At 33.8% G+C, this 14459-nt stretch overlaps 1 protein-coding gene across 4 annotated transcripts; it reads left to right on the forward strand.

The window, feature by feature from the left end:
- The first annotated feature begins 6033 nt into the window (after positions 1–6033).
- LOC113767334 (probable galacturonosyltransferase 11) lies at positions 6034–11571 on the forward strand. 4 transcript variants are annotated; one of them, XR_003468006.1, is made up of 5 exons: positions 6035–6269; positions 6363–6501; positions 6790–8546; positions 9808–9890; positions 11316–11571. XR_003468006.1 is itself a non-coding variant. In XM_027311387.1 (4 exons), exon 3 carries the CDS (start codon positions 6910–6912, stop codon positions 8521–8523), a length of 1614 nt encoding a protein of 537 aa, XP_027167188.1. In that variant the 5' UTR covers positions 6034–6269; positions 6363–6501; positions 6790–6909; the 3' UTR covers positions 8524–8546; positions 9337–9791. The 4 variants fall into 4 exon arrangements, 1 of the variants encoding a protein (XP_027167188.1); XR_003468005.1 differs by lacking the exon at positions 11316–11571 and adding an exon at positions 11014–11282; XR_003468007.1 differs by lacking the exon at positions 11316–11571 and adding an exon at positions 10386–10888.
- The last annotated feature ends 2888 nt before the right edge of the window (positions 11572–14459 follow it).

The raw sequence follows: 14459 nt of genomic DNA on the forward strand, positions 1-14459 counted from the left end.
TATCGAAATTAAAAACTATAGATTTCAACCAAATTGAGCACGTTTCATTTTTAACCAAGTCTCCTTTCCTAGTTTCACTAATTTGGGAAGATCCAATATTTAATTTTCGAGAAAATTTTCAGTGGATATTTTACTAGATCATAAGGTGCAAAATGTAAGTTTTTTTGAAGGAAGTTACCTTTAAAGGCGAAGGCGGCAAAGATGAACACGGAGTCTGTAGGAGAGGAGAGAGCGGAGAGAAGAAAGTTATGACGGAGCAGAGAAGTGGGATGAAATGCCTACCCACAAGAGAACGTTACAAACTGATGAAGCGAACAGGCGAAGGATGGAAGGTGAAGGCGAGAAAGGATGCAGTAAAGCAACGGCGGTTACCCTAAAGAGTCGATGAGGAAGGATTTGATGAACAAGGAAGAGGAAACTATTCTTCTCGTTATTTTTTGGGAAAATGGCCAATTTAATTCCTAAACTTTTTTTTCATCGATTTAGTCCCTATACATTATTTATAGCCAATTTGATCCCTAAACTTATATTTTGGTTCCAATCAAGGAGCTTAGCAGCAGCGCCACTGCATAATTTTCATCAGGTTCCTAATCGAGCAACCCAGAAGGGGTATTTAGGGACTTCCATTCTGGAGCCTTAACCAAAAGAAGTAAATCGATGGAAAAATCCAATTATAAACCTTTGGTTTTTTCAAAAAAGAGAGATCTGGCCAATTTTTGCATACTCGTGTAGGAAAATCACTGCAATTAAATGCATTCGAGAAGGAATTGGGACAAAACATACTCAAGCTCAGCTAGCGATCGAGTTGTTAACACCATCATCGGATCAAATGGTTCAGAAACAGGAAACTCGATTTATGAAGGAAACGAGGAATACTACAATGGAGACAAAATCGTACTATGCCATTGCCTAGAACAATGCCGAATTGTGACTGCATGGACAGTGGCAAACCCATCAAAAAGGTTTCATGGCTGTAAAAATTATGGGGTAATTTTTTATATGTGCTAAAGTTTAGAATTTGTTAAAATATTTATTGAATTTTAACTATGAAATGGTATTGAATACAGAAACGTGGTGCTCATAAATTTTTTTAGTGGTATAATCCACCCATACCCCAAAAAATGAAAAATATAATGGTGTAATTTTGAGGGACCTGAGAAGTGTTGAGAGAGAAAATGCAAAATTAAAGATTGAAATGAACTAGTTGAAGGCAAAAGTGAAAATATTGTTTATGGCTTGTGTCTGTTTTTGCATTTTACTTCTTGTTGTACTTGGAGGCAAGGAAAGGAAGATACAAGGTTTGTTGGAATTGAAGATGTTGAAGTAGTTTTGGATAGTGTATGAAATTTTATGGTTCATATGTACTTTAGAAATGAAGTAATTGTTGAGTTTTCATCTATGTTTACTCTATTTTGCATTTGGATTATTTAGTATTTGTAATAGTTTTTAGATCCAAGGTTGGTCAAGTGAGTTTTTGGTGACAAGTTCAATGTTATTACATCACTGTTGATTGAAGTGGAAGAATTGCAGAAGTAGTGACCATTAAAAAAATTCTTGCTCAGTAGAGTCAGGACTTCAACACCAAGTGGTTCAGGAAGAGAATTCAAGAATACCTGCTTGAGATTAAAAAATTGGACAAAACATTGCTTGAATGAATGCAATATATAGTCATAAGCTAATATGAATATCTTCACAGCATCTAATATAACTTCATTTCAAAAGTAATCAGTTGCTCCAAAGCTGCACACAATGTTTAGAATGGCAATCCAAGTCCTACTAGCAAAAAAGAACTAACTTCAGTTGATGATCCACCACAAAACCATTTAAAACTCCCTAATATCAGTTTCCAGCAAATGCTGGGCAATAATCCAATGAGCAACCAGTACAAAAGACATTTGTTGATACAAAAGTGGACAAAGGACAACTTTCCATCTACACATCTTCAGCAGCAAACAGAGTAGAACATCTTTAGCAGCAACTACTTCAGCTTACATCAATTCCATGCATCTTCACTAGTCATCCGGCTCATCAAGTATCCTGTGAGCCTGTAAATGCATGTCTAGTGAGAAACACAAGAACAATAGTAACACTTACAAATCACAACATACAATGTAATAGCTAAAAAACTTACTGTCTGTTTTCTTCTGCTTACAACAGCCATCCTGTTTTGCCAAGATTGTGCTTGACAACAAGTACAAGTTCTTTTGCTTTGCCTGGAACATGACAAAAATAACAACACAATCCTTTTTGGCCTCTGTGAGCTTTCGGTTGGTGCACTGATTTGCACATTAATTTCTTCAGCCATTTCTACAGCTTGCATGTTGAATGTAGGAGAAACATGTTTGACAGGTACAGGCACTTTAGCATCTTGTACTTCATTAAATAACCAAATGAACAACAAGAACGGTAGTACTAATCCAAGAAAAGAAAGAACTGAACTTTATTACATTACATTTGATAGGTCCTTCATCTATCTCATTTGCTTGTGATATGCTACTGTTTCCAATCACATTACGATCTGCAAAAATATGCAAAGTTAGTAGTAGAATATAAAATAATAATTTACAATCCTAACAATTACTTAAACCACACCATAAACATCATGAGCATCTTTTTCTCCTTTGGCAACCATTGTGCAGGTTATGGCATTGTGACCAAGCACTTTGCATTTTTCACACCTGTTAGTGTTCAAAGGTGGTTTTCTTTCACTGCCGTCATTTCCTTTAACATTCAGCTGACATCTTCTTTTAGTGTGACACTTGGAACAAGTCATCTATGTGACACCCTTCCTAGACAGTCTTGTACACTCTTTGAAATTAGGTATTGGCTCATCCAGTTCTCTCCTTCTTGTCTTTTCAGGCTTTCCATGCAGCTTCAACTTCTTTGGTGCATACATAAGGACCTTCTTAGATCTCTTCCAGTTATTAGGTCCATTAATTGGACCAATAGCTGGCTCATAAGCTTTCAGATGAGCATCTGTAGATTAACATTGATGCACTAGACTTTCTGGTTCAGCTCTAATCAAGGCAATGCAGCTAACAGCATGCGAACAAGGTAAACCACTCAACTCCCACTTTCTGCATGTACAAGTCATTGTCTTTAAGTCAACAACAAATGTACTCCCATACATAGGTGTCACCTCAAACCTGTTATCATCAAACCACTTAGCAATATTTGATCTAGAGTGCTCCTTAACCTTTTCAAGTTTTTTTTTGAATTTTTGGGTAGATAACATCATTTCTTTTTCTCATCCACTCTTTCTTTGTCCTCAGCCTTTCCATTATGTATATTCTAATATTTTTAACATACCAAGGATGGGCTTTTCTCTTGCCTTTAATATCACAGAATTAAAGTTCTCACATACATTATTAAGAAGTATGTCACACTTGCAAGTGGTCCTAAAATGTGACCTTGACCAATGGTTGGGTGATGTGTTATCGACCAACCATTTGTGTGCACTCTCATCATACTACCTCAGCACCTCCATTTCAGATTCAAACTTATTGACATATGAGGACCTTGCACATGCCCAAAACATACCCTTAAGTGTTTCACCAAGATGGTGCTTTATGAAGTTGTTGTGTAGATGTCTAACGCAATGTCTATGCTCCAATCCTGGAAGAATTTCTTGGATTGCAGAACCCAATCCCTGCCATATAAATTACAAAAAAAAGTTCACAAATTAGTCTAAACATGCACTTTTTGCAACAATAGTATTAGAAAATATAAAATGTTTAGTTGAATGACATTATACAACCTTTTGCCTATCACTAATAAATGTCCATCTTTTATGGTCATGGATTTTAAGATCAAACTTTAAGAACTCGATGAACCATTTCCAAGACATCTTGTTTTTAGTCTCCACAACTGCATGGGCAACAGAATAGGTGCAATCATTAGCATCAATCCCTACAGTAGTCAAGAGTACTCCCGGGTGTGGTTCTCTTAGATGGCAGCCATCAACACCAAGTACAGGGCTATAACCTTCTTTAAAACCTTTTTTCAAGGCAGCAAAACAAATATATAGCCTGTGGAATCTTTCTTTTCCGCTATCCTCATCAATCTCCGTCTCAACATGCACTGTGGAGCCTGGATTTGAGCTCAACAATTTCTCACAGTAGTCCCAAATTCTTGTGCATTGTTGCCGATACTTCCCATGAATCAAGATTTTGGCTTTTGCAAAGGTCTTATAAACCTGATCCTTTGTGATATTTACATTCAACTCCTTATGCACCATCTCTTTAAATGTATCAATTGTAATATTCATGCGCAAAAAACTCCATGTAATGTCAAGCCAAAAAACCTGAGTTTGCATGTTTGTGATAGAAAGTTCTACCACACTGATGTTCTGGTCCCAATGTTCTAATTACAAATGCATCAGGATTTGGTTCTTTTGTAGCATAAGTAAACCACTTGCATTTTCGATTCTAGAAATTGTTGAGAATTATTAATATATGAATACGATTGTACATAGTACAACAGTTATCAAAGTTTTTACTAAATACTTGAATATGTATTAAAATGCTAAAAAAGTATCAGCATACTTATTTTATTTTTTGACTTTTATGTTCATTATGTCTTAGCGGTATTTAGAAATTTGGCAGAAATTTGTGAAAATTAAACACAAATTCCTATGAGTTGATATTTGCGTACAAACCAAGTCTCTTTTCCTGAAGGCTGTGTTTGAATTCGTTTTTCAAAAATTTATACATAAATATTTATATTATAATTAATATTAATTAATATTATATATATTAAATATTTATATATTTATTTATACATATTTTAAATATTTTATTTTATTTAAAAAATATTTTTATATATTTATAATATATTTATATAAATATTATATATTATATAAATTATATATAATATAATATATAATATAATATATAATATATATTATATATATTATACAGTTATATAAATGTACATTTATGCATAATATATATATTAATGTATATTTATAATATACATTTATATTATGTATTATATATAATATAATACATTTATACATTTATATTAATATACATAATATTAATTTTACGTTTATACATAATATTAATACATTTATACATAATATTAATATATATTTATAATATATTAATTTATACATTTATATAATATTCATTTATAATTTATAATTTATACAATATTCATTTATAATTTATACATTTATATAATATTCATTTATAATTTATACATTTATATAATATTCATTCATTTATAATTTATACATTTATTATAATATACACTTATACATTTATAAATATATTTATATTATGTATTATATATAATATAATACATTATAATGCATTTTTATATTTTTATATAAATATATAAATATATTTATTTATAAATATTTATAAATGTATTATAAATGCATAAATGTATATTTATATAAAAATATAAAAATTATAAATTATAAATTATAATTTATACATTTATATAATATTCATTTATAATTTATACATTTATAATAATATACATTTATAAATATATTTATATTATGTATTATATTATAATACATTTATATATTTTTGTATAAATATATAAATATATTTATTTATAAATATTTATAAATGTATTATAAATACATAAATGTATATAAATATAAAAATTATAAATTATAAAAATACTCAAAAATATGTTTTAAAAATACCTCTAAAAATAATCCAAAAAATCTACAGTAAAAGTTTTTTATATAGTTTTTGAAAAACAACCCCAAAAACAACTAATCCAAACGGACTTGTATTTCAAAAGCGAAATGCTACAGTGCTGTTTTTGAAAAACAACCCAAAAAAAAACAGCTAATCCAATCGGAGTTTTTCAAAAGCAACAATCCAAACGACAATACTAGTTTTTCAAAAACTGCTACAGTGAAATTTTTGAAAAACATCTCCAAAATCAGAGAATCCAAATGGAACCAATTGTTGTGTCATTCACTACAGATATGAGATATCTTTTTACTTCAAAGCATAGTGCCGGGCCATTATAGTCATTTAAGCACACCGAAAATGGAAATTTGAAATTAAATTTTTTTTCATTCTCCATTTGATCGAAGGCCAAGTTCCCACCTTCTCAGCCGACAAACAAATTTCTTCCCCCTACTCACCCCCCTCAATTTTTTTTCATCGGAAATTCTCCTGATTCTTCGACCAAATTTGTAGCCGTTGCTTCCGGCATTATTATCGAAGTGGAACTTGGAGTCAATCGGGAGGAGCACGATTGCTGTTCATCATTACTCATCAAATTCCAGATATTAAAGTGTATAATTATATGTGTTTGCTTTCTTTCATATTAGATTTTGTCAATGTGGAAACCTAATTTTAATTTGTTCAATTTGGGGATTTTAATTGTAGGGTTGAATCTGAGTTTCTGGAGTAGAGAGTGCTCAGTTGGATTGGTCAGAGAAGAGATGAAAGTAGCTAGAAAGAATGCAAGCTAGCTCTGCCCCCGGTACAAGTGATTTGGCATTAGTCGCGACAGCGGCGAGAGTGGGTAAGCTCCAGAGCTTTTCAAATCTGTCATTAGAGTAATTTGTATCCGATTTCTTTGTTTTCATGTTGCGGTCTAAGTTGAATTGCAACATTTCTAAACCTGGTATTTTTGAATAATTTAGAATTTGATGAGTGTGGAATTATGGATTATGGCTGCGAACTTGCTGGTGCAAATGATTGTAGTGGTGGATTATTGATGTGCAACAAAGAAGTTTCTTTGTTTGTGTATTTAAAGCAGTGAATGGAATGGATTGTTCTTGAGTCTTGACTTGAATTATTGAATTTTCAGGTCAAAGACTCCGACTTTCTGAACTTCATTATTGGCTTGGATTTGATCTGAGCCGATGGCAGCTGGCTGTCTTGAACTCTTTATTAGTTAGTGAATTGTGGAAGATTTCGGCGGCAAAAGATGCGGCGGCGGGCGGCCGATTATCGGCGCCCGGTGAGAAGGAAGTTTTCTAGTTGGATCTGGGTGCTTCTTGGGACATTTATGATTGCAGGCTTTGTTTTGTTTGTTTTTCATCATAACTATCAGCATGAGGATCATGCCGAGCAGCAGCCCTTATTGGAGAGAAAGATTGGAAAAGGGCATGTTGCTCATAACAGCTTAAATCTTACAGAGGAAATTTTAAGTGCTAGATCATATGCCAGACAATTAGCAGAGCAAATGACACTTGCCAAGGCTTATGTTATTATAGCAAAGGAGCATAATAACCTTCATCTTGCTTGGGAGCTTAGTTCAAAAATTAGAAGTTGCCAATTTTTACTTTCAAAGGCTGCCATGCAGGACGAACCTATTTCATTAGATGAAGCGGAACCAATAATTAAAAGCTTATCATCTTTGATTTTCAAGGCTCAGGATGCCCATTATGATATTGCAACCACAATGATGACAATGAAGTCTCACATTCAGGCGCTTGAAGAGCGAGCAAATGCGGCATCTGCTCAGAGTACAGTGTTTGGTCAACTTGCTGCGGAATCGCTGCCAAAGAGCTTACACTGTCTGGACATCAAACTCATGCTGGATTGGCTTAAGGACAAGTCGTTACAGGAGCTTGCAGATGAGAAGAGGAATTCTCCCCGACTAGTGGACAACAATCTGTACCACTTTTGCATATTCTCGGATAACCTACTTGCAGTAATGGTCGTTGTCAACTCTACTATCTGTAATGCTGATCACCCAACACAGCTGGTTTTCCACATCGTAACAAATGGTATACATTATGGGGTAATGCAAGCTTGGTTCCTAAGCAATGAGTTCAAAGGTGCTACAATAGAAGTGCAAACTATCGAAGACTTCACTTGGTTTAATGCATCATATTCTCCCGTCATAAAGAACCTACTAGAAAAAGATTCTCGAAAGTACTACTTTGAAGGGTCTGAGGATAGCAATATTGAGCCAAAGTTTCGAAATCCAAAGTATGTATCACTGTTGAATCACCTTCGGTTTTACATCCCAGAGATTTATCCGCAGTTGGAGAAGGTAGTTTTTCTCGACGATGATGTAGTAGTTCAGAAAGATTTGACTCCTCTGTTTTCTTTGGATTTACATGGAAATGTAAATGGAGCAGTTGAAACTTGTCTTGAAGCCTTTCACCGTTATTACAAATATCTCAATTTTTCAAACCCTCTTATCAGTTCCAAGTTTGATCCCCAGGCCTGTGGATGGGCATTTGGTATGAATGTCTTTGATTTGATTGCCTGGAGAAAAGCAAATGTTACAGCAAGATATCATTACTGGCAGGATCAAAATACCGATAGGACTCTATGGAAGCTTGGCACTCTTCCTCCTGGCCTCCTATCTTTCTATGGATTAACAGAGCCACTTGATAGAAGATGGCATGTGTTAGGATTGGGATATGACCTGAATATTGATAACAGGCTGATAGAGAGTGCAGCTGTAATTCATTTCAATGGCAACATGAAGCCATGGCTAAAGTTGGGTATTAGCAAGTATAGGTCTCTATGGGATCGGTATTTGGATCAATCTCATGCTTATCTTCAGGATTGTGCCTCAAGTTGAAATTTACTACCTATACATTACAGGTAATTTACCCAATTAATATTTTAGAATTCTAAGCAATGTAAATGCAATAGTGTACAGTACGATACAGAAAATTTGGGCCTGCCAAGGATTTTTTTTTTGTTTTTATTTCTTCTTTTAATTTTGGTGTCTCGCAAAGGAAAAATGATATTTATAGACTAGGGTGAACCAGATGAGATATGGTATATTGGGATTCATTTGAAAAAAAAGGTTAGTAATGGCATAATTAGAATTGCACTTTGTAGTTTTACATTTTTTTCATTGTTTATTCTTTTGTTAATTGGATGTGCTTAGTTAAATTTGTGTAGCATGAAGACTGATAGTGTTAGGTTTGGTGGGATCTAAATTAATGGATTATCTAATTTTTGTACAAACATTTTAATAGGGGATGCAGTCAACAGATTATTTGTTTGAGTCAAAAGCTTAGAAGTTTGTTGTATATTGGATCTTCTAGATTGGCTTCAGGAAACTAGAAAGGAAAAGAGATGTAATTAGAACATTTAACATGAGCCACCCAATTCATGCTGAAGTATTCGGAAAGTTGTCATATCAAATTAAGAACTACTGTCCTATTGTTTTTAATTGTGATTAGTCTGATATTATTCGGTAGCTTATGTTATTTTCAGTCATTCAGTGTTAACCATTACAAGTTTGGAGCAAAATTATGACTGCATCAATTAGATTAGCATTTAGTCAAAGACGCTTAGGTTTCCTTTAGTAGTTATAGTTTTTTGGTTCTTTATCATCAGGTGAGGTAGAACATCTGAAATCATATTATTTTATTGTTGGCAGAATTTGTAGGATGGCAAAGGACTTGCTCAAATTCATTACTGAGGCCCCTGATGTTCACAAGCCTTCATGACTATCTTGACTTTTCTTTTTCTTCTTTTGAAAATTTTTGTTTAAATACACGTAACATGATTTCTGTGGCTAAATTGCAGTTTTCTTAAGTTACAATTTAGAGGGTTGTAGAATGAGCAGGATGATTATCTACTTTTCATGAGTTGAATGCTCTACTTGGTATCGTTTTGTAACAAGATTTCATCAATTTTTAAATTTCTTTGGTTCAGAATTTAGATGAAAATTTTTTTTGTGATTAGAGAAGTCGAACATGGTAATTTGAACTAAAGATAGAACTTATTTTCTGGCCAGAGTTGGCATGTTCTATAGATGCATATAAACCAAAGTAGTGCGAAACAGAGTCGTATATATTACAAAATTACTTATTTCTCCTGGAATTGATGGAGTTATTGTCATTTTCAGCAATTGAAGCTCTCGATATAGGCTCAGGATTCCTATTAGGATATTGTCGATCTTCCAATCAAGCTGCACTTTTCATTTTTTGGGTAACTTTCTCTCTCTCTCTCTCTGGTAATCAAGCATGCACTTTACTAGAATTTTGCACTTTGTGAATCATCCAGAAAACTGTCATACAATGGTTAATCTGATTTAATAGTTAAGATTTTCATATCTGTTCTCCTTTTATTGGTATCTGGATCTGATTGCAACATGCTTGAATAGAATTTCTGTCTTTATTCAGCCTAATTTGAGTCATGTGTTCCCTTGTAATCTGACAAACGCCACCTTAACCTAATAATTTCTCTGGTTGGAGAGTCTCTGTGCTAGATGTCAATGACACATTCTTGCAATTAGCAATCATGTGTGAGATTGTAAAGAATCACCATGTTTCAAACATTTATCATATATATAATGGCTGCTACTGTTTAGAAAGAGCATTTTCATTGCATCTGTCCTTGGTCAATTAACTTGTAATATCAGACCTTCATATGTCTAGTTAAGAATTTACCTGATGCTTGTTATCTCTATTGTTCATTTAGCAGTTGTTTTTGAGGCTGTTCTATGTCTCTGCTGGCTGCTGCAACAGAATCCTTGGCTACCCTCTTGCTGCCAGACTATAGTTGGCAGCCTGACCTGGAACAGACTTTCTTGAAACATTGAAACAAAGGATATTTGATTTCAAGGCCAAAAACTTCATACCCTTGTTTACGATTTACCTCCAACAAAGTTGTAAACTTACTTATCTTTGCTATCTGGTATGACATAAAATTGAACTTGATCCACCTAAATCACTTGGATAAGTGTAGGATACCAGTTTAAGAGACTTATGTTAAACAATCCTGCGTTGCCTTCATCAGAACTGACTAATTTTATACTAGGTGCCTGCTTGCTTGGAAAGTCAACATAAGAAATTATACAGCTGAGACAGCTGCCTTTGACCATCCAGACTTGCCTTCAATGGGCTTATTAAGCTTTCGTTCTGATTCTATTTTGTCTATCTAGTTCTAGATACTAATGACTTGTCCAGATGAATATCTTAAAAGAATGAGTGGGTTTATTTGGCAAATCCTCAAGTTCTCTTCCCCCCCCCCCCAAACAAAAAAAAAACCCCCCAACCCCCTCTTCCAATTTTGCTAGTCACCTACTAATTATTGTACTACTTTACTGCAGATACATGTTGTTTATGCAAATTTTTTGAGAGATAAGCAGTAGCAATTACTACTTGACTGAAGAACAAGGGAGATGAAGCTATCTATTGCTTAGAAAGTGTTTCGGCAGTTGACATTTGTTCTGGAACTTATATGTGAAATTTAGGCTACATACTAATAAAAGTATTTGTAGGGTGATGTAGAACTTAAATATGATATTTTGGCAATTTTTTTAATGTAATGGACGTCTTTGGTTATTAATTGGCAAGTTTTGCTGTTTTCTTTTCATTTTTTTTTTTTTATGTAATTGATTAATTCTAGCAGGGTGAGTGTTTCATGCGGGACAAGGAGGATTCCTCCATTGACAACATGAAGTTACTAAACAAAAACCCATGCAGCGGCCACAAAAGTTGTCAACAATCAATAAATATTAGTGATGACCACAAACAAATTTTAGTGACAGCTTTGCTCCAGACATAGACATGTTCCCAAGTCCTCAATGGAAGAGCTATATTAGTTACTTTAGAATAATGGCATCACTAGAATGTAGTTCACTTACGACTTTTAATGTTGTCACTGTGCTCTCTAGTTGGTAAGTGGACGGGTTTGATGGGTTCTCGGTGGGTTGGTGTTAGGTTTTTATTTAAATCGATTATATCTAACTCGTCTAAGTAAATATTGAATTGATGTTGGATTGGATTATATTGGACTAACTCAAATCCATGATTCAATATATCATTTCATATATTTTGATGCATACTACTCTATTTTGATGCATAATACTCTATTACGCACATTTATGTATACAAAATGATTTGTTAACACATGTACATGATTTCATATACATAAATATATATACTAAAATACTTCCATACATATAAATACTCACTTCTTAAGCTCCATGAATGGAAACACATCATTTTCACAGTCACATACATACTAAAACACACACTGACATATTTCAATACATACAAACAGACACATACTAACTTTTAAATTGCTTGGATGGACAAACTAAGAGCAGAAAATCCTTTTGAAAAAGCAAATTGAATCATGTAAAACGCAATCAAAGAAATCACCAAATTGAACTGAAAAATTGTAGAATTCAAGCAAATGAAGTCATCCAAACATATCTTTTTCTTTTCTCTTTGACCAACATCTAAATCAATGTTAGGCAATAAAGATATTTTCCATTTAGTTGACCAAAAACAAAAAAGTTATGCATGCTTTATGGGCAGGAAAGGATAGGCTTGCAAAATGCAAGACATTTTATAAATTATTTAGAATTTTCATTTTTTTATGCATATCGATGGCTTGGAAATTAAATAAAGGAAATGTATTTAAAATTGCATTTATAACTTATTTGAGATGACTAAAAAAATCAATTCGAAATGCTCTCAAGCTGCAAAAGAAAAAGTTATTTCATTTATATAGTATAACGGACAATTTTTACATGTTTTCTAAATTATTCATAAGCTATAAGTTTTTAATATCTTTTGTCCAAATTATGAACTAAAGTTTGTTAAAGGTTCTGCCAACCCCAATAAAAACTTATAATTTTCCATTAAAGAAGTAAATTGGTAAATTTTCAAATACTAAGAGATTTCAAATTGGTTTGTTATGACAATCAAGGAAACATAATAAAAGGGCAACTTTGGCATGAAATTTTCTATACATCCCTATTTGTAGTATTATATTTTGAATTTGATAATGTTACAAAAGTCTGAAAAAAAAGGAGGTAATTGATGTTTTTAATACTTCAGAGGTGCTAGGTAATATTGTTAGAAACCCGAAACCTCAACCAACGTAGCCTATGTCGGAGTACATGGATTCATCTAGGGTAGGAACCTACGGAAGTTCCTACCGTAGGAACGTGCAGTTGGACAGCACAGCTTGGAAGCGGATTTGGGGCAGGGACGGTCATCAGTATGACCGTCCCTGCACGGTTAAGGGCCAAGATTGGCCCTCACAATTTTGTGCGGCTGAGATTACACCATGTAACTCGATTTTCGCGTCAAGTGTGGGGCCCACCACTATCTGTTGTGAAAATACATCGTGTGAAAAAAAAGTTACACGATGTACAAAGAAAGTTACGGCCAGTTGATAATGACTACAATTGGCAGGGACGGTTGCACCTGCAACCGTCCGTGCCCCGAGTCCCTTGGAAGCATTCTCTGCGTCTGAATTCGCGCGGCAGAGCAAAAATATTTGTTTGATGCGATTGTGGCGGCCCCCTCTTGAGAGTTTTAGAGGGGTGATTGTACGAATTTTTTGGGTAATGTGCAATTTCCCAGAGGAGGTTAGCGGAATATGTGTATGGAATTTTAAAATTTGGGCCAATTTTGTACCAATTCAATTTATTGAAACTATTTTGATCAAATAAATAACAAAGTACCCGAGCTCTGTAGCATGGGCTTGTGACCTAGCAGTTACTGAAGGGGCCATTGAGCCCATACTCAATGTTGCAAAAGCGCCCAAGAGCTCCCAGGCCTTGCCCAGCCGTCTCCCCACTCCCAACAACCCCCCAGTCCAGTTACCGGCTAGTAGAATCTGGAATGCGAAAAGTAAGAAATCGGACTATCTTTTTGTTCTTGTCTAGTCCATCTTAAAAGTCCAAAAGTTAGTGAGAGGACCAAACAAGAAACCGTCGAACTTTTTTCTTGCGTGGCTATATAATTTTTTTCGGCAACCATAACATTTCTATAATCTAATAACAACATTTCTATAATCTAATAAAAATTTGACTAAATCAAAAGGATATTTTGACATCTTTTTTAGATTTTTTTCACTGTAGATCGGATTCGAACCTCCCAACCTACAAGTCAAAAAGAAACTTAATCTCTTTTTGGTGGCCACTCAGCAGTTTCTTGCCTGGCTGTAATTCTCACATCTTTTGCCAATTGTTTCCATCTCAACTGAGTTTCAGAAATCCAATGTCTCAGCTGTCCAGCTAAATCACAGTTGTTTTATTCTTTTGTCTTTTGCTAGAATATAGCTAAGATTCTGCTGCTGCTGGCTTAAAGTAGAAACTAGATGGAAAGTACTTAGGGCATTTGGGAAGTGGCTCTGATAGAGAGGAATGGGTTTCAAAATTAATGATAGTGATACTTATCGTTTGCTTAAGTGTTCGTCAGGGTATGATAGACCCACGGATTTTGTGATTAACTACGTTTGAGTAAGTAATCAATTTTTACTTACCTATATATCTTATATTTTTAGTAAAAAATAATAAAGTTACAAAATGCTAGAAAAAATTGAGAGAGTGAAGTAAATTTAGATGAAAAAGGGAGTTGGAAAAAAAAGGAAAAAAAATTGTAAAAGTTATACCTAAATTTTAGTTACCAAACGCTCTATGGGATTCAACCAAAAAAAAAAAACTCATTACTATTAACTACTAATTAATGATAGTGGCAGTGTTATAATAAACTTTTACCAAACGGCTCCTAAATTATGGATGATTATGCATCT

Source organism: Coffea eugenioides, chromosome 4 (genome assembly GCF_003713205.1).
Source record: "Coffea eugenioides isolate CCC68of chromosome 4, Ceug_1.0, whole genome shotgun sequence".
In the NCBI taxonomy this organism is placed as follows: Eukaryota; Viridiplantae; Streptophyta; class Magnoliopsida; order Gentianales; family Rubiaceae; genus Coffea; species Coffea eugenioides.

Excerpts from the sequence above, each read along its gene's own strand:
- LOC113767334 (XM_027311387.1), top strand. The coding sequence starts at position 6,910 with ATGCGGCGGCGGGCGGCCGATTATCGGCGCCCGGTGAGAAGGAAGTTT.